Raw genomic sequence first — 20,559 nt, forward strand, 5'->3', positions numbered from 1 at the left:
TATGCATAAAAAGACCTCTGAATTCTGGTTGTATCCCCAAACACTACAAGAATGACTGACTATAGGAAAAAGTATGATCTCTTAAGTCTTATAATTGGGAAGTGCCAATAAATACTTCCAGCCTTCAAGAATCTGTAAACTGATACCATAAGTAATTTTGAAAACTCTAGTTAAAATGGCAAATGACATATTTTCAGTATAGTTTAGCTACTGGAATTTGTGGGCACAGTTCTGCACTGGTAACTACCTCTAGGCATGATTTGCAGTCATTACACATCTGGCTATCTGATTTTCTTGCACAGCTGGGTCTTTCCATGAGGTGATCTAATTAAATCCACAGAGCTGCAAATAAAGCTGGGCACTGCTGTTAGAAAATACAGTGGAACAGAGCTACATATTGTTAATTGTGCCAGATTAAGCCATGCTGAAGGAACTTTGAGTTTTTAGGGTGCAGCTTTAAGACATTAAAAAAGAATCTGAAGAGAACTTTTGTCTATTGCCTTTCAAATGTGACGTTAAATAAAGCAACCTGTTAACTGACCAGATGAATCACACTAAGTTGTTTTTGCTATCACTGCATATAACATATGCCACCTGATGTTAACACTTCACAATATTATTTAATTATGCCTAAGTCAACACAGACAATCAAGCCTTGAATTGAGGGTAATTCTACAATGCCTTTTTGCTCTTAGTTTTATTGCTCTTTTCCTTTCTCATCATCCTAATATGTTTCATAATATTAATCCCACTAATCTTCAAGTTTAAGTCCTTTTCTTCCTTAACTGATGATTAATTGATCTCTTCTTTTTTTTTTCATACAATCTTGTTGACTGCTAATTTACACTTTTTGCCTGTAGACAATTTCAAGTATTTTTAGAGGTGGGCAAATGTTACCCATCTCAATTTCATAAATCAAAGCATAGGTATGTTTAACATTCACTTACATCATCACAGAATACAGATCTGCTGAACTGTTGCCTTTCAGCTACTGGACCTGTTTGATTAAAATGGTTAACATTTTCATTTAACTGAAAATTTGTTCTCTTGCTTTGGCAATACCTAGGGTATATATAGTAATGAGGAGGAGGGAAAAATGACGATAAAATTAAGTACAGAAGATAAGTGTCTCCCCTTGAATAAATTCCAATGCTGACCCAGCTCCTCAGGCTGCGCCGTGCCGCGGGAGAGCTGGGGGTGGAGGGCGGTACCATCCTCCGGCGGAACCTTAGTCTCGTGGCGGCTGTTTCCCAGCCGCGCGGGAAGACTTTGGGTAGGGGAGGCGTCGCCAGCAACGGTCGCTTGAGGGGAGCCGCGTGCCCCTGGCCCCGCCCTGGCGGCGTTAGGCCGCTGCCGGGCGATGACGGCGCTGGAGCTTGGCCCGGTCCCGGTAGGTGGGGGCGCCGGGCACGGGTGGTGGTGGTGGGACAGCACAGGAAGGGCCCCCTTCCGGGCCCGGCAGCTGGCCTGATGGTGCTTCTGAGGGGGAGGAAGGGGGCTGCTACGCTCAATCGCCGCTCGAGGTGTCTTTAATCACAGCCTTCCCCTTAATGATTTGTGCTTTCAGACCGCAGATCCGGCTGTGGTGGCCGCGCTGCAGAGCAGAGCAGAGCGGCGCAGGGCCTCCGTAGCGCCTTGCGCCGTTGGGAGTAAGGGTGCTGCTGGAGCTGGCCGGAGGTAGCTTTGCCCAGGAGAGCGGCTCCGTTTTGCTCATGGCTGAGTGAAGAGAAGTGCTGTCGCACAAGTGGAGGTTGGTGTCACCGTGAAGGTTAATGGCATGCCTAATTACTGCGCTAAATAACCGCAGATCCACTTAGTGGACAGAGAAAGGAAGTGTCACTTAATAGAAGTCTGTGTCTTGCTTAGCCTGGTGCTCTTGTTTTTATTCCAGAGCAAATTAGCATGAAGGGGGGAAGAAACTTTTTCAAGAGATTTCATTTCTTTTGAAAATACTAAGTTTCATATATTAAACTGCTTGAAAAACCACTTGATTGGCTTGTGCCCATCAAACTTTTGACCTGAAATTTCAGGCTTTTTTTAAAAAAATGCCTGTTTCATGAATAGATACTTAAAGTTATCTTCTTGAACAGGAAGAAAGTATAAAGGTGTACTGGTGAGCCCTCCCAGTATTTGGAAAACAGACGAAGTTCCAATTCAGTGTTTTCAGGCATATCTGGATTTTAGTGGGATCTGATCTCCTGACTACCATGAGGGGAAGATTGTTTAAATGTGCTAACTTTTGATTAAAATATAATTTATAAGTCTAATTTTTTTTTTTAAGGAAACCACTGGTGAATCTTAATGCCCAGGTTCTCTGCTTTGGTAGGTATGCTCATTGAAAGAAGTGTTTATTACGTCTGATTGGATAATGTTCTGTTTACAGTTTTTACACTATCTACAGTAACTATTTACAGTTAATAGCTAGAGCAGACGTAGGCATGGAGAAATTTTAAGTTTGCCGTTGGCATCCATTTAGCTAATACAGTATGGGGTAGTTGTTGCCACTTACTCACACAGCTTTGGCTTCCCAGAAAGCGACTTAGAGCATTATAGAGATAATAAGGTCTAAAGTGTTGGTACTGAAAGCATCCTGTGGTGAGATGCTTATTTTATTAATTTTGGCAAGTTACTGATGTATTAAACAATTACTGAAGTGTTTAGCTTTCTTGAGAATTGTTTCCCAAATATATCAAGGATGGGTTTATGATGTAATACAGTATTTTTCAGAATAAACAAGTTACAGTTATGTCATGTGTTGCTGTTGCATTATGAACTCTCAGTTTTTCTGTATGTAAAGAAATCTTGTTCTCTAGATATTTGGATGTTTTGCTCTTAATAAGTTACTGTTCTGAATTTTGAATATGCTAACATTCTTTGGATGCTGGTATTTTTATAGGATATAGTCAAAGAAGGAAGAGAGCATGAACAAAGTAAATATTATATATATAAAAAAAAGACTTTGCACTTGAAAAGACATTTTGGGTGCATTTGCAGATCAGGTCTTTGTGCATTTTATCAGATGTGTCTCTCTAACATTTTTTTTTGTTTTTTCCAAATATTTTCCAGATTTAGGCCTGTTGCTTCCAAATTAGCTTTCAGCATGTGAACCTGAGAGCTGGCAAGAAGCCTTATAAGGCACAGGGTCTGGCAGAATGTTTATTTGGAGGATTAGGGTCTGCAGTCTTCACAACCACAAACTCAGATATGTTTCAAAGCCAGATAAAAAACACATCCTTATAAAAAAAACAGATGTTTTTCTCTTACAAGAATGTAGATGATTTTGACCTCTTTAACAATAAGTAGGAGAGAATCAGCTATAGTCACGCAAACTTGCTGGTACAGCAGGGTCCTGTAGTACTCTTCTACAAAACTTTGATTTCTATGACTTTCCAATGTGTAATCCTTTTTGCTTTTTGTTCTTTCTTTGGTGCATACTGTCTAAAAAGTACAGCTTTCTGCTTCATAGGTTGAAATATGCTGAAATTGTGAGAAAGATGAATGAATTCATGACATTCTTTTGTTTCAATTTTGGAGATTTACAGGGCTAGCTGTTCGCAAATCATAATGATGTATAAATGTTATGAAAGTAAGATTCCAAAAAAAAAAAAAAAAAAAAAAAAAAACAAACTCAGAAAAGATGTCTTACAATTCTAGGACACAGATCTCAACGGGATTAGGTGTCATTTCAAGTAGCAATATAGTTGCTAAGTTTTTATTGAAAATGACTTTCTGACAAATCATCTTTTATATGATCAGTGAAATAACTAGCTAGCTAGCAGAGATTTCTTGTAGCCTCATGGCTGCAGAAGTCTGATTTCCACAAACTTAGTTGAACCAACTGATTATACAGCTATGTGGGTTCAGTGGTCTTGATTAATATGAGTAGAAATGTTCGATAGGATATGATACGAAGACATGAATATTTCATCATTGCTCTTTAGGGGGAGTAATGGTTTTCTGATAATGGAACACTTACCTACTGTAAGCAATTTTCAAGGAACGAATTAATTTAACCAAAATGAATTAGCATCTTTAGGAGTATGATAATTTTGTCTTGAGTTCAGACACAGGTGTTTTTCAGCTGTGAATAGCCGTATCTCCACTAGCTGCAAAATGGCAGTTGAGTGAACTAAATGGAGCTCTGCTTGTTGACATGCTCATAATTTGTCTTTCTCATTTCTATTAGCATGTTGCTTAACATGTGAAATATGAGATACAAATTCTTGTTTTTAAAATATGAAATAAGAATAAATTGAAAATGCTGACAGCAAAAATATATCTGTTTTTATTTAGGGTCTCTTTTTTAAGGTAGATGACCATCCTTATTTTGCTTAGAGCTCAGAGATGGATTCATCAGAAAGATCAACAATTAGAAGTGAACAAAAATCCAGGTAACTAATGTTGTGAAGGTTATTTTATAAACTTGTTTGTTAATGGAAGTTTGAAAAAATAATTGAAATATGTTTTTGAAAATTGGAAGTGAGAATGGCATCATGCTTGAAAACTTGAAAGAGTCCTTTGAAACTGTTTTTTGTCAGTGACCATGTGCTTCATACTCAGTTGAACTGTTTGTGAGAAATAAATAATATACTTGCCTAGAGGAAGCAATTTGTGCTGAATGTAGCAGGAAGGCATGGGGGATTATCTGTGAAATTTTTTTTGTAGGTATTAGCAAATTTATCTACGTGTTTCTTAATTGCTGTGTCTGAAGCCATTTCAAGTTAAACATTTTAATTTTTGCTAAATAATTTCAGGATATTTTGAAACAAGAGATTTAAAACATTCACGTTGCTGGATTAGCAGGAGTTAACATTTGGTAATTTTTAAATTTAAGCAAATTCTAAGGTTCTCTGTAGTAAAAACATGGTTTGAATGTATTTTTCACTTCCTATCCTATAGGAAGAATAAATAGGAATAAAAGATGTTATTTTTTCTAAATAAATAAAAGTTTGATTCTTTGAAATATTGCAGATATTCCCTTTGAAATAGTTCTTACTTTCTAGCATGTGCATATTTAGTAGATCATTGGGCAGTCCTTGGTACAAGGATGTAATGCTTTTTAAAAAAAAAATGTTAAGTTGAAATAGTTGTTGGATAGCTGAGTAGACTGATAACTAGTGATTATCAATTTGGTTCTACTTAAAGATACTGATTTAAAGTCGTTGCCATCTTATAGCTATTTAAATTAGTTGTATGCACATAAATCTGTTGTCCATTTTAGATAAGTAAACTGTTCTGTTTTTTCATTTTCGGGAATGTTCTGAACTGCTGCTAATGCTACAATTCTTCTGTATAGAAATGGAAGACCCAATTCCTTTGGCTCTTTAGTTTTGAACAAGCATTAATAGTTCATACAGACTACTTGTGTCAGGCATGAGATCTTCAGATAAGATAGAAGCACTGTAGAAAATAAAGATCTTTCTTTTTTTTTAAGAAAATTCTTAAAAAGTCTAATAAGAAGGCAGCCTCGAGACCTTCTTCTGGTAATTGGAACTGGAGTAAGTGCTGCAGTAGCACCAGGAATCCCAGCACTGTGCTCCTGGAGGAGCTGCATTGAGGCTGTCATTGAAGCAGCTGAACAGCTGGAGGTGCTTCATCCAGGGGATGTTGCTGAGTTTCGTAAAAAAGTGATCAAAGATAGAGACCTGCTTGTAGTTGCACATGATCTCATCAGGAAAATGTCACCAGTGAGTATATATGAAGCTTATATCAACTTCTAAAATTATTATATCTTGTTATCGACCAAAATTCTCATCATCTTTCTGAAACTGGAATTTTTGCTGGGATGGTAGTCTAATCATGGTGCATTTTGGCAGAAAAATCCTTGTTTTTGATGTAGGTAAGCACAGTTGACTTTTAAACACTTTTACCAGTGGGATGGTTATTATTGTAGGATAGAATAGCCCTTTAGAAGATAGAGAAATCAGGATGTTAATTTATAAGATGTGTTATATATATATTTTTTAAAAAAAGTTATTTTATTAAACATTTGAAATAGCAAGCCGTACTTACTCTAGCAGTCTGGTCTGACACTGTTGACTAGTGACATCAGGACTCAATTGAATTTTGTCAGGATTAAAATGTAGGGTGATTACTTATCTTTATAAGTAAATTCTGCACATTAAGATAAAATAAAGGGTATATATGCCTATATAAATATAGGTAAAAGATATATCTTACCTTTTAGTATACTGCCAAACTTAGAAGTACTCTCTGTATTACTGCTGCAGAAGTGATGATTATTTACTCAATGTATGATTTCTAGTCTAGCTGAAAAGTGTTGGAAAAGATTATACTTTGTCATAATTAACACAGGCAAGAGTCTTGACTGTTAAAAGATTCTCAGCAATATTGCCCTGAACTGAAAGAGGAATTTTTAGCTCTGATGGCTCAAACTAGAGATATCTTGAAAACAGTAGTAGACTACGACCCTACTGATAGCCCTAGATCACACAAACTTACTGCTGCTGCAACTTATACTTCACTGAAGTCCATATGTGCTCAGTCTCCTAACCATTGACTTTTAGGTCCCAGAGGTTTTCAGATTGTATTAATAGTTTTGCCAGGTCTTTTAGTTGAAATAATTATAGTGATGTACATACTGCTAAGCTGTAGGATGTGTTCAGCATTTTGAAATACATAAATTTTCTGTACAGAAGAAGTACGATAACTGAGTCCTTTTGGGAGGAGTCTGCATGTGTATTGTTAGGTTTTGCAGCACATAAAAAGATGAAGAAACTTTTTTTTTTCTTTTTTAATCCATTGGAGAGCAAAAGAAGAAAAAAAATCTCTAGTAGTAATATTCCAGTCTCTGAAATTAGGAAGTGACAATGTTAGCATGCTAACTACTTTAAAAACAAGAGAAGTGTATTGGGAGAAGTGGTGTTTCCGTGTGGTTATGCTAGCAATAATACTGGGCTTGTAAACAGGTTTCTGGTATGTGTAAAACAGTTTGATGACTAGGAAGCTTGTACATTTTTTTAGAATTGTTATGTGTTCTGTCTATTTCATCAGATAGATAGGGTAAATGCAGCCTCTACTTTTAGATAAGTGCACCTCAGTATTTCTATAGAAGTGATGGAGTGAGGGGCCGATTTTTATGTAGCAAAATACTGCAGAGATTTGCTTCGTTGTACCCGTTCTGCAAACTTTTTTCAGAGAACTAGATGATAGTATTTTGAGCTATAATTGAAGGCAAGAGCACTTGAATAATTTGAAATTAAATGTTGATATTTCTATGTATTCAGCCTTCTATGTTTTATATACTACCTGAGCTCTCAAAAACTTACACAATTCTCCTTTAAAAGAAAAGCTTTGGCATTAAATAGGCAAATGTTGTGGGTTTCCAATTGAAGGCAATTATAATGGTGCGCATGATATTTATGAAGTGTTTATCTCTTTTCATTCTTCAGCGTACTGGTGATACCAAGCCCAACTTCTTCCAGGATTGCTTAATGGAGGTGTTTGATAACTTAGAGCAACATATTCAGAATCCTGTTGTTCTGCAGTCAATTCTAAGACTAATGGAGAGAGGCACAATGGTCCTGACTACAAACTATGATAATTTACTTGAAATATTTGGTCAGCAACAGAGTAAACCTATGGAATCTTTAGACTTGAAAGATAAGGATAAGGTATGATGAGAGTAGTAAAAATGTTCACACTTCTCATAAGAGAATGCAGTTCTTATACTTCACTGGAAGATTTTGGTATTTAAAGAAAACTGTCAAAACTTCTTACTTTGTAAAGCTTGCCTATAAAGAAAGTAACAGCAGATAGATGATATCTTGGTGTCTCTTTGTTCTGAACTATCTGATACAGTTTATCAAAGATCACAGTAACACATTTATTAACTATCCTCCCTGCTGCCCTGGGAAAGAGAGAAACAATTTCATCCACTTAAATGAGGTAATTGTTACAATCACAAATACGATTTCACCTAGCAGGTAATTTAATTAATTTGTCTGTTCATATCTTTTCTGTCAGTTTTGCTAGAACTTGCTTCTTGCTTGAATGCTTGTTTAGACCAAAAATCTCAAAATACCTTCAATATCAACAATCACTTCTTGTATAATTTATTTTAATTATTATAATAAAGTAGTAATTATAACTATATCTTGCTGCAGAAAAGTTTGAGAAGTAACTTTTGCTTTAGGTGGTTTTATATGTTAGGGCACCTGTATATTTTTGCAGTATTTCAATAGTATAGCATAATGAAATATGCATGGCTTTCTTTAGGTTCTTCAGTGGGCGAGAGGCTGTATAAAATATGGAGTTCTGCATATTCATGGCTTGTATACAGATCCTTGTGGAATGGTCCTAGATCCTTCAGGATATAAAGATGTTACTCAAGATCCTGAAGTAATGGTTTGTGTGATCTTTATCTTTTTTATTTTTTTTTTATTTTTTTAATGCTTTGCCAAACTGTTTTGTTTTAGTCACTGCACATGTATTACTTTAGGCTAAGGTCTTGTCAGATCGTGTAGATTAAATAACTGAGACTCAGATAAGTAGCAGTACTATTCAGGAAGCCAGCTATGTTGCTGGGGCAGTGTATGTTCTTGTAAACTGCTTCTTGGTAAGTCACAATCAAAATCCCCAGTTGTATGTCATAGTTTTGAAGTTCTTTGTATTTAACTCAAGAATATTGGCCACAACACTGCATTTGAAGTTCAGTGTGGATTAAAAATGTGTATCCAAATTCTGTCAGCAGTTCAGTGTGTTAGTTAACTGATGCTAGTACAAGAGTTCTTCACCACCTGATTTTTTTGGATGCCTTTTTTTGAAAGGCATAAGTTGTTACAAACGCTGGATCCTGGACTTAACATCATGTCTTAGGTATTTTGAAAAGTCAAACATTTGGTGAAGAATATTAATTTTCCGTATTTACATATCAACCCAACAGGAGTGTACTGTTCTGTCATTATTACTCTTTCAATGTAAAATGCCCTTACTGGAAAAATTTACATATTTACTTAATTTTGGATTGTGACTGATCTTTTTTTTTTTTTTTTTTTTTTTTTTTTTTTCAGTATGTGTGTATTTGTGGAATCATTACTCATGATGTATCAGTTTGTCCTGATTCTAACAAATTCTTAATTAATTTTAATATTGGTGGTTGCTCTGTTCTTTTTTAAAAAGCCAGACATATTTCAAAAGTTGCCAATTTTGCCTTTTGTTTACTTAAGTAAATAAGGTTTATGTTATTCTCTTGTGTGTTAAATTTCTTAACAGGAAGTTCTTCAAAATCTGTATCGAACGAAATCATTTCTATTTTTGGGCTGTGGAGAGACTCTGCGTGATCAGATATTCCAAGCTCTTTTTCTTTATACGGTAAAGAATAAGGTGGATTTAGGACATTATATGTTGGTGCTTAAAGAAAATGAAGACCACTTTTTTAAGTTCCAAGCAGATATGCTTCTGCATGGAATAAAAGTAGTGTCTTATGGGGACAGCTTTAACCAATTTCCAGAGTACGTACAAGACCTGACTGCTCAAATCTGCAAGCAGAGAAGCCCAGGTAATGTATTCTCTTTTAATTGGAAAATTTTGATTGTTCAAATATGGAACCCTGATAGTATATAATCAGAAGTTGGCCTGAGGTGTTTACCTTGTGTATGTAGCTAATGGTAGGCCTGTGCAAGATCTCTACTTATGAATGGCATGCAGAGTTGCAACACATGACAAAACTGCAACAGATTTTTTTTCTTTAGAGTCTTGAATTCTTGTGAATTTAACCTTTAATTCTGAATTCATCTTTTTATTGTTAGTATTTGGTTACTTTTATTTATGTTTACTTTTATTTATGTGTATTTTTTTTGTCTAGACTAACCCATTCATTACCCACTATCACATTATGTGAAATACCAGTAAGAGGCTGGAAGAACTGAAGGAATTAACTCACAGGATCATCTGAGTAAACCAAAATATTTGTGGCATGATTAAGCATAGAGTGGGAGAACGAAAACTGAAAATCTTAAAGGATGTAAACATACATCCAGTAGCTTACATAAGACTAATTGGGGATAAAAATTGAGTGGATAAAATAGAAGAGGTTGTGGAATAATCTGTCGTTTGTGAGAGTAAATGCCATTCTGTACAGGACAGTTCATATTAGAATGGGAAATAACTTGGTATCTATGCTGTAGGTAACAGTTCTGCCCTGAGAGGGAACTAAATTGTACCTATTAGATCTCTCTGCTCACTTTTTTTTTTCTTGCATCCTGTGATATCTCAACTCAAAAAACCTCTTAGGAGTAACAGTAAAGAGTTTTTATACAAAGAACAGGGAAAAATGGCAACTGGGTGTTGAAATAGGGGAGGGAGATTTCTTTAATGCTCTCCCATCAAGGACAGTTCTACTGAGGGCAATCCAGAGAGTTGAGGAAAATAAAGAGAAAATTACCTTGGGAAGAGTATTATTTCCCAGCACTTTTTGATCAACAATGCCAGTGGAATTGTTTTGACTATAAGTACCTGAAGGGAGGGTGTCAAGGGAACGGGGACAAACTCTTTTCAGTTGTCCCATGTGACAGGACAAGAGGAAATGGGCAAAAACTGAACCGCAGGAAGTTCCACCTGAATGTGAGGGGGAATTTCTTCACTGTGAAAGTGACAGAGCCCTGGACCCGGTTGCCCAGAGAGGTTGTGGAGTCTCCTTCTCTGGAGATATTCAAAACCCATCTGGATGCAACCCTGTCTAACATGCTCTAGGTGACCCTGCTTGAGCAGGGGGGTTGGACTAAATGATCTCCAGAGGTCCCTTCCAACTTTACCGATTCTATGACTAAAATTCTTCCAAAGTGGTGCATAGGAGGAACTTTCTTCTTGCCCTCCCACAAAAGATTGCAGGTAAGTGCCTGATTTCCGTAAGTGGATTAAACATTTAGACCAGATTAAGAGTTTTTCATTCATGAAGGCTAGAAAAACTTAACATAGTGCTTAGGTTGCAGAATGTTTGTACAGATGTATAATATACCTAAAAGTATGTTGGAGTGCAATACCAGACATTGATACAGTCAACCTCAGCCTGCTAGCTGTAGGCTGTAGGCTGTACTGCTGTTGATTTACACACTATCTAAAACCTATTGGAGTATCTGTTTTACTGCAGAGCAGCCACTGATCTCAAAACAGCATGGAAGATGTATTTAATTAACCTCTAAATACAAAATAAAAAGAGATATTAATGCTGGAAATTACTTCATCATGCTGCAGTGCTGCCAACATACAGAGTCACCCTTCTTCATTCAATGGGATTACTAACTGGCATAATACTTGCAGGAGGAGGGATCTTATTCTGAATTCAAAATTTTGATCTCATTTGAAAGTCAAGAGCTCAGTAAAACTGGATGGCTGCCCTTTAGGTTACCCAGCTGCTGGGTTTCACTCTTTTGTGTTTCCTTATTGTTTTGTAAAAGCAAACGTCTCTGGACTTTCCTGTGAAGAATATTTTACTTTAATCCTTGTTTTGCTTCCTGCTAACAAACTTTCAGTGTTTTCTAACTATATGTAAAAATATTTTTTTTCAAGTTAGAGCTTATTTACAAACTAATGAGGTTATAAGGTAGCATTTTGAATTTAAGCTTCATGTGTCTCAGTTGTTCTTAGTAGACTTCAGAAAATTTTATTTTTCAGATTCCTTAAGACAGTGTTAATGCGCTGTCCTTTCCTTTTTGACAGTGCAATGCTACGCCTCTTGTCTGTTAAATACAATATCAGAGTGTATTGCCTGGGCCTTCTTGAAAGTAAGCTGAATGCTGAATTTCTGGATAGCATGTTGCACTAATTTGCTTGCATTCTTGCACAGACTAGATCATTTTACTAGGCGTAGTGTTAGAAAAAACTCTTTCAAAAAAAATAGCACAAGAAATTTGTCAAAACGGTTATTTGAAAGAAGTGCAACCTTGCCACTCTGGGAGTTTTCAGAAGGTATAATCTAACTCTTGGATGCTAATTCTGTTCCTGTTTCACCCTCTCTAGATGCTGACCAAGTGGACAGCACAACACTGTTGGGTAAACCATATTCTTATTTTCTTAGAAAACCTTCATAATCTCTAGTAGGGATGTAAAAATAGTCTTTTATAGAGTAATTAAGTGATTATTATGCAGAGCCCTGATTTGGCTGTGAAAATACACTTAGATTCTTTATTTACTCTCTCATGTCTTTCTATATGTTAATAGATAACTGGGGACTTTCATCTGTCAGTAAAAAACGACATAATGGAAGAGTTCCAGCATGCGTATGAAAAATGATTTGTGCTGACAGGTTAATCTAAACTAAGAACTCATGGACACGTACATGGCTATTTAGAATGTTTTTCCTTAAGAGAGCGTAGAAGAATGAATCCCAAACTTAAGCACGTAGTACTGAGGATGAATTTTTTGTAAAGCATTGCTCAGTTGTCTTTGTGATACTTGCTAAATTAGCGTAATTTCATTTAGAAGAAACACGTCAAAAAATGTACTGCTAAGATCTTTGTGCTGCTGCTATAAATAATACCAAGATTATTATGGAGAAAAATTGTGTGAAACAACCTTCTTTCGTTATTGTAGAAAATGCTTTTTTGTTTCTTTCAAACAATGAAAAAATATGAAAGGACTGAGACTTACGGGCAGATGTAAATTCAGAAATTACTTTTGTACTTCCAGTTAGATTCTAAGCTTCTGTCTCTTTCAGATGAGTTTGTAATCCCCTTTTTTTCAGTAAAGTACAGTTGGGTATCACTGAAGAACAATAAATCACACTTTTAAGCACAACTTGTTCCACTTCCACTTAACATAGAACTCCTTTACTAACTTATCCAGTAATACCTTCTGTAAAAGTAGGCATAGCATCTATTTTACTTGTACTCTGGAATATGTAAAAACTAAAAATTAGAATGATTCCTTAGCACAGATTTGCAAAATACTCCCCCGTCCGAGTCTGGAATTTTAGGTGATAGACTATAAAAATGAATGCAAAGGAAATACCTTTAAAATCAGGATGTCCATCTTTGCTGTTTCTATTTCAATATTAGTTCATACTAGGAATTCTGTTCTCTGAATAAAGGACCCAGATTTTTTTAAAGAAATATCTCTCTTGTGAACTTAACAGGCAGTATCACATGAAAGTAAAAATATTTTTCTTCTAGTTTTCTTCAAAAGGCAGCTGTATAATGAACTATTTCCTGTTTCTTATGTTAGTCCTAGAGCTCAGTGTTACCAAGTTTGAGGTCACTGACCTGAGGGTACAGACTTTCAGTAGGCAGTTAGTGTAATAAATCAGAATCCAAGTAAAAGAATCTCAGTGCACCGTGATTGTTTATTTTTGTATTGGATGCTTGTAATAAAAAGTACACAAAATACATGTGGAAGAAATATTTTAATGTTGCTACATACAACTATTTTTCTTCTCTCTCCACAGGAACTTCATGTGTGGACTGTGCTAAAAGGAAGTTAGGAGAAAATGGCATTGATCCTCCTAAGAGAATCAAGCAGTGAGATAATGGTATACCCACTATTCAATGAAAAAGCAAAAACTTTTTGAAAGCAGATGTTTTATATGAGCGTGGAAAGTTTTGAGCTATTTCCATGTCAAAGTGGATTTAAAATTGCTTATCTTACATCCTTAGAAAAGAAAATGCTAAATGGGGAATGCATGTCAAGTTTGAGAGGCACACTGGTTATTCTCCATGCAGTTCCAAACTACTCTGTGTAGTACTAAAGCTGTATGTGCTGGGTCATTTAGAAGCAGATGCAAGTTTTATCTGGCTGTGCTTGTTCAAGCCCACTGGAGGTCTTGAGACTGTTGAAATTTAACACTGAGCTTGTATCAAGGTTTGAGTAGAGTGCTGTGAAGTCACAACACAGATACTTGAATCTGCCTAAAAAATTACTGTTGGTATACCTGAAATTATCTGTTAGTGGCCTTTAAAACGAGTTTTTTTCTAGTTCATCAGCTGAATCTCTGCTGTACTGCATTTAGGCAGCTGAAAGAAGCTGAAATCTTCAGGGGTCTGTCAGCACAAGCTGTTTGCAAGATTCAGATCTAGAACTGCAGGCTGTTAGGAATTGCTTTTCTATGTTTATAGAGCCCACATCACAATAACATGCTTGTCTTTATGCTTGTAGCAAGAGTATTCATTTTCATGTTTGTTTTTAAACATGAGATCACATGGCGGAGAAAAGGATATAATAGAAGAATACCAACAAAGACAGACATCCAGTATATGCATTGGGACTTACTGACCTATTTGCTGTGTATTTGTATGAAAATATCCTAGTGTTTGAACTGTAGAATAGGCTGTCAAAATCCGAGAGAGCAGATACAGAATAGCTTTAATACAGCAGAATTAGGTTAGTATCTCATTATGTATCTGTATACAGTGTTCAAGTTTGACTTTAGTGGAACTGCTCAAATGGTTAGTTAGGCACTCTTAAGTATCTCTCCAAGGTAGTTACATCACCTAGCATTGAGCTGTCTCAGCACTACCCTACCAGACTTGCTTCAGTTACTAATGCCAACACCTGAGATCCTCTGAAGTCTCTCACCATAGTGTCCACAGGAGAGCATGTCCAGGGCCCTTCTTGTTCTGATGCTGGCATGTTTTTATCTGGAGGTTGTGGAGGCTGCCCTGGTCAGGTTTCTCTTAGGTCCATCTCTTACGGACTTGACCTGGGAACACACTGATTAAAAGAGGTTTTGCATGGAGGATGAGCTAGAGCTGTCAGATGACCTTTCTGTCAGACTTGTAGCTGCTGTGCTAACTCTTCACTCTCATGTCACTGATGGAATTTCTGCTTGTTCTCTAGTTGTATGCATGCAAGCAAAATGATATACTTGAAGATGAAGTGAAGGCTTCTTTCCGGACTGATTACTACAGAGATGTTATATTTCTTTGTGATGTGAGAAGTCTTTGTCCCTGTTCTGAAGTAGGCAAAGTTCTGAAGATACTTTGCCTGGCTAAGCAATCTAAACAGTGTGTGTGCGCTGGCTCTTTATCTCAGAAGAAAATACACCTGTTGTCTTTCAGGATCTACAGTCTATATTTTGGCTTTAGTGTATGATAGAACTGCTGAGGAGCTCAGTGTAGGTCTTGAAGGTTAGGCTGTGTTTTATGAAGTTAAAAAGCAAAAGCATAATGAAAATAAACATAGGCATACTCAAACCCTCTTGCCACAGATCACCTTTAAAGATTGTCTTGTAGCATTAAGTACAGCATCATCTGCAAGATTCTAGCCTGTAAAATTTGCTTGGTTATTTTAATAAGTGTTAAGTTAAGCTGCCGGTCTTGATGCTGATGAAACTTAGAAAATGTAAACTGACATAAACTGCAACTCAGTTTGTCTGATGAATTTTGCTATTACACTTTTAAGACCCTGATTATTGCCATTATTTGGCTCCTTCCCTAAAGTCAGGTAATATTTTGTGCCTGGAATCAGACTACGTTAGTCTGGCAAGGAATCGTCCTTGCCTTCTGGTCCTTATGATCAGCTTATACCTAGCACTGGAGGTTCTTCACTTTTGTAAACACTGCTGAATTACAACTTGTACAGTAGTCTTTTCTAACTGAAGTGCCATGTATTTGCACTCTGAAAAGCAGATGAGCATCAGTTTATTTTGGTTCATAACATGTGCATTAAGGAGTATACAGAAATTCCTCAGTGTCTCCCCCTACCTGCCAATCAAGGAACTGTTACCATCTACATACAATTCAGCCATCTTAAGAACAGCATAGCCTTGCAGCTACCTCAGGGATTAAAATATAATCAAAAGGGACAAAATCTCAAATTTGGCTCTTCCATTTGATTCATGTTAAAAGTAACTTGTTTAAGGCTCGATCCCAATTACTACCTGAATAAGGTGAAAGAATTAACCATACAGCTAGAGGTATAAAAGTGATGTTTGCTGGTTCTACTGTAGATTTTTTAATATATTTTAATTCATAATTATTTTTAAATAGGAGTAAGATATTGACTGAAAACAATCCTGTTGACCATTACCATATTTTGCTCCAACTGTGAAAAGAAGTTGATGGGGGTACCTTTGATAATACAATTTTAATAAAAGATTTAAATCTAAGCAAGCCATTCTTGCATACCAGTTAATATATGTATCTTACCTTTCTTTACAGACTGTTTTTTACAGTATTTTTCTGTTTCAAATGGGCATTTTTATAAATGGCTTAAAACCAAAACAAAAATAGAACTATACTCACAGTACACGGGCTGGCATGGATCAAGATTTCTGTGGAAAACATTAGAGGCTGCCCTTCTATTCATCCACTACACTAATACACACATTTTCACCTCTGCCAGTGGATTTGAGATAGGGGACTGATACTAAATGGTGATGAACACTGAGAATAAATAATTTTATTTAAGGAAGTGTAACAGCAACATTAGTATTTAATAAGCATTCATCTGTTAAGTGGATACATGTTACTGACATACAAAACATATGAACAGTAGATAAAGTATTCCCATAGGAACATGTAACATATGTCATTCCTTGCTTATGTAGTAGCACCATGTCCTGTATTGTTCAGTTGTGCACAGCAAGCACAATATAGCATAGAAGTCTAGTGGCCTAAAGCAAGCTAGTATGTGAACATATAATGTAATTATTTAAACAAACATGAAATAAGCAAAAAAAATCCCACACACTTTAACATACACTAAAGTGAAACACAGGCCAGATTAAGAATGATGTTTGAGAGCGCTAGAATCACTTAACCAGCTTCATTACCTTTGCTTCCTCTAGCGCAGCTACAAAAAAAAAAAACCCTCACTGTACTGGAACAGCTGTGGTAAAACAATCTCAACTGCAAACTAATACATATATATATATATATTTTGAGATTGCTAATTGTATGGCATCTGAGTTGCACTTGTTCTGCTCTTCCCACTTTTATGTGGGGTACAACACCTTAAAGGTGGAATTCTTCCAGGTTATATCACTCTTATGGAGAAGCAGTATGAGCTTTAGTAAAATTAGTATTTTCTTACAGTTGTAGTGGACTAAAATCTCACTAGACATCACTAAGTCAGGTGAGACAATTGCTAGATTACAACACCTTGTTTTGTAGAATAGGAAATAACTATATGCAGCTACCACCTAGAGAAATTTTGGAAAGTGTTTGCAACATGCTGCAACTATGGCTTAAGAATTTTTTTTTCTTAAAAAAAAAATCTGTGAAGTCTAATCCTTTGTAACAGCATGTTTTATGTGAACCTGTGGTCCTTTATCTTAAGGCAAATAGTTGAATATTAGTGTGTTCTTTCAAAATTTTACAGAACTGCTTTGTTTGAAAGATAAATGTTTATCTGGTCAAACTTTTAATACCACATCAAACTCAGAGTTGTAATAAATTCAACAACTATTAACAACTATAAAACAGTTGTTATTTTCACATGGCCCTGAAATCATCCACATTTTATTCCAATCTAGAACTGTGTGTGTTCTCTCTTCTTTCATGATCATCCATGTTTGGATATGAAGTAAGATCCAGAGTCAGTACTTGACTGAACATATAGTCATCATGCTGAAAAGAAGAATCACACAATTTAGAACATCTCTGTTACTTGAAATAAGCATTTCATAACTGACCATGAGATATAATAAGCTTGAGTCAGCCAAAGTTATCTGCTAGCCAAGTCATTATCTGTGATTACTTCAGAAGACAAAGTGGTTCAAATCCAACAGCAGTTATGTACGTAATGATTAACTGTAGTAGTTTTTAAGGTGCAAATCAATACTTTAACAAAAAACAGAATTTTGTTAGATAATACAAACTAAGTAGTAATTAATTGTTACCTCTGGACACACTCCAATCAATGCGTCTGCTTTGGAATAAAACTCTTCCTTTAAAGAAATAACTATCATTTGAATCTGTTCATGTGCCTGGTCTCTAATGAAACTTGATACCTTTGGAGAGAAGCCAAATATTTCAGTAACTTAGTTCTGACAGACTTAAATCACACTGATTACTATAATTAGGGAATGATGCAAAAGGAACTGAATTTCATTAGCAGTAGAATTCAGTAATTCTGTTACAAAATAAGCAGGATAAAATGAGGAATAAAACAGTCTAAGACAGCTATTTTGCATGTTCTTAACAGCCTCTCAGATTTGCCCTTTTATAAAAATGCGTATGAAAACAATCTTCACTCCAATGAATAAGGTCACAGAAAAATGTCAGTGCCAATGAAAAATATTTAATATAGTTAATATAATTTGGAAGGTAGGTGAAAATTCCTGAGTAAGAGAAAAAAAGAAAGTGAAATGGCTGTTGCTGGTTGTATGCTAAGATCTTAACTATACATTTTGCTGCAAACAGTATTTTCTTCGCTGAGGTACAAAGTGAAAGACAAAAATTAAGCTATAAATTGGAGGCTAAAGAAGACAATATTCCACAATGGAAATTATATGCTGAATAAAGAAATATATTTTTTAAGTTAAGAGTTTTGTCTGTACAGTTTTATCTGGCACGTGTGATAGAAGGTAGCTGGATTTAACCAGTTACAAAAATGAACTTTCATTAAAGTTGTTAATTTGAAGGTGTAATTAAATTGTTGGAAACTGTTTTAGTAAATCCTTAAACAGAAAAAATGGAAAGAATAATTTTATTTACTCTAAGCAAATTCTCTGGATACCAGTAAGTACTAGCAACAGTATTTCCAAATGGTAAATTATACCACATATATCATTTTGCTCACTTGCAATATTTAATTTCTCTGTCTCAAGATTTTGATGCTTTCCAGTAATACGTCATCTTATAGATATGGAAAAAGATACGAAAGAGCAGAGAAACATTAAGTTAGTTCTTCTTGCAGAGCCTTGCCATTTTGATTTTGTTCGTACTACAATTTAAGACATTTGTCATGCATGCTTAAAGAAGAGTCTAACTCTCCTCCCAACAACATGTAGAAAGCTAATTAAAGATTTTCCTAGGAAATCACTGATTTGTCACCGAGTCATGTAAGCTGATTCTTCAGCTATATTAGAAATCATAGGCCTTATCACAGGTTTCATGGTCCTTGTCACTCATATAAAACAGGCAATCAAGTCCTCTCCCCTGTCCTAACCCCACACTGGAAGCATTACATATGTAATTTATAGTAATAATATGAAATATATATGATCTGTAATATATATATAGAGAGAGAGCACTACATAATCTATTTGTAGTATGTATTATGAGAAGAAAAGATAAAACTGTGAGAGGAGCACTAAATCAAATAGGAAATAATGGGCAGTGGCTATGCACCTATTATGCTTAAACTATAATAGATACAGGCATCTTCAGTAGTGCAGGTTGGGCAGAAGTCCAATTCAACTTCATAGGAAGAAGCTCAACAGAAATGCCAGATTAGATTGGTTGCAAGAACTGAACTAAAAGCTCAATGCAGACTACTAGGGCAATTTTAGGGTTAACCCTCATGAGTAGTATAATTGAGTGTGATAGCTCTTTGGCATAATATTTATGGTTTTATTTTTGTAAGTACATATTAGACCAGCACTTACTATACTCTCTCTGTTAATAGTCTGTACTCTCTTGAATATACAACTTGAAAATGTACATTATTGAGCTGCTTCAAATACAGTATGGTACTTTTAAACTGTAAAAGTATTACAAACTGAAAGTTACAAGCCTAGAAACCGTTCAGCCAATAACGATGCAAGAGGTAATATGAGTGTCTTTTGGAAACACTTAGTGTGGTAATGAATGGGATTTTTACCTGAAGTAAATTGATCAGATTTATGATAGGTTTTTAATTAAGAAATGAAGTTGCATAAAAAAATTGAGGTTATTCTTTTTTTATAGCATTCTGGAGAGGAATGCTGCTTAGTATAGTCGCAGGTGTAAAATGGACATCTCTTCAGTTGTACGTGGCATTGAAGCCCAGAGCTTCTCACAAAGCTACCAGGGGTCAGCAATCTCCAAGAAGGAATTCTATCTGACAGGCACAAACAGTGCACCTTCCCCAACTTTCTACTGTAGAGGTACCCTCCAGCAAAGCCTCATACTTCACACAGTGAACTCTGTTAGGAAAAAAATATCATTTGTTGTTTGTAAAACTGTTGCCAATCTTTATTGTTTATATTCCATTTTATCATGATTTTATCGTTATAGTGAACAGTTACTACCAAAAAGAGAAAAAGAAATTGGGAGAGGATTGAAAGAGTTCTTTTCATCAAGCAAGAGTTACTGCAACAAAAATGGGAGTAAGTGATAGCCCTTAATTGGTGTTCACGAAAATAAAATTTTGTAGTCCAAATCAAATGAGTGATTCCAGTGAGAGAATGACTTGATTTTCAATATCCAGACACATTCTTTTCTACTTTTTTAGAGATACAGGATTTCAGGGTGCTTAAAACAAAACAAAATAAATGGAATCAACAATTCACAGATGACCTTCATGTCAAATGGTAGCACATACATTCATGCTGCATACTTTCACACTTCTGACATCATCTCAGTTTTACAATTTGGAAACGTTAAAATATATAGTTAAGAATTTAAACCTAATGTTGGTCAAATACCTCAAAGTAATTATTTCTGTCACAAATCTAGTATA

General features: G+C 35.6%; 2 protein-coding genes across 6 annotated transcripts in view; one reads left to right on the forward strand and one right to left on the reverse strand.

The window, feature by feature from the left end:
• Positions 1–1,332: 1,332 nt before the first annotated feature.
• FAM118A (family with sequence similarity 118 member A) lies at positions 1,333–20,538 on the forward strand. 4 transcript variants are annotated; one of them, XM_062592524.1, is made up of 11 exons: positions 1,333–1,390; positions 1,568–1,750; positions 2,282–2,322; positions 4,294–4,391; positions 5,435–5,687; positions 7,413–7,634; positions 8,239–8,367; positions 9,235–9,520; positions 11,980–12,012; positions 13,403–13,486; positions 20,115–20,538. In XM_062592524.1, exons 4-10 carry the CDS (start codon positions 4,345–4,347, stop codon positions 13,477–13,479), a joined length of 1,047 nt encoding a protein of 348 aa, XP_062448508.1. In that variant the 5' UTR covers positions 1,333–1,390; positions 1,568–1,750; positions 2,282–2,322; positions 4,294–4,344; the 3' UTR covers positions 13,480–13,486; positions 20,115–20,538. The 4 variants fall into 4 exon arrangements, with proteins under 4 accessions (XP_062448508.1, XP_062448492.1, XP_062448517.1 ...); XM_062592508.1 differs by lacking the exon at positions 20,115–20,538 and adding an exon at positions 14,791–17,856; XM_062592533.1 differs by lacking the exon at positions 20,115–20,538 and adding an exon at positions 14,791–17,856 and having other exon boundaries at positions 8,239–8,361.
• The window catches only part of SMC1B (structural maintenance of chromosomes 1B), a 34,217-nt gene continuing 30,969 nt past the window's right edge, over positions 17,312–20,559 (reverse strand). For both annotated transcript variants that reach the window (XM_062592494.1, XM_062592485.1), the window contains 2 exons: positions 17,795–17,905; positions 17,312–17,522 (listed from right to left, as the gene is read on the reverse strand). In XM_062592494.1, the coding sequence (XP_062448478.1) occupies positions 17,415–17,522; positions 17,795–17,905 (219 nt within the window). In that variant the 3' untranslated portion in view covers positions 17,312–17,414. The remainder of the gene's footprint in view (positions 17,523–17,794; positions 17,906–20,559) is intronic.

Source organism: Rhea pennata, chromosome 1 (genome assembly GCF_028389875.1).
Source record: "Rhea pennata isolate bPtePen1 chromosome 1, bPtePen1.pri, whole genome shotgun sequence".
Taxonomy (NCBI): domain Eukaryota; kingdom Metazoa; phylum Chordata; class Aves; order Rheiformes; family Rheidae; genus Rhea; species Rhea pennata.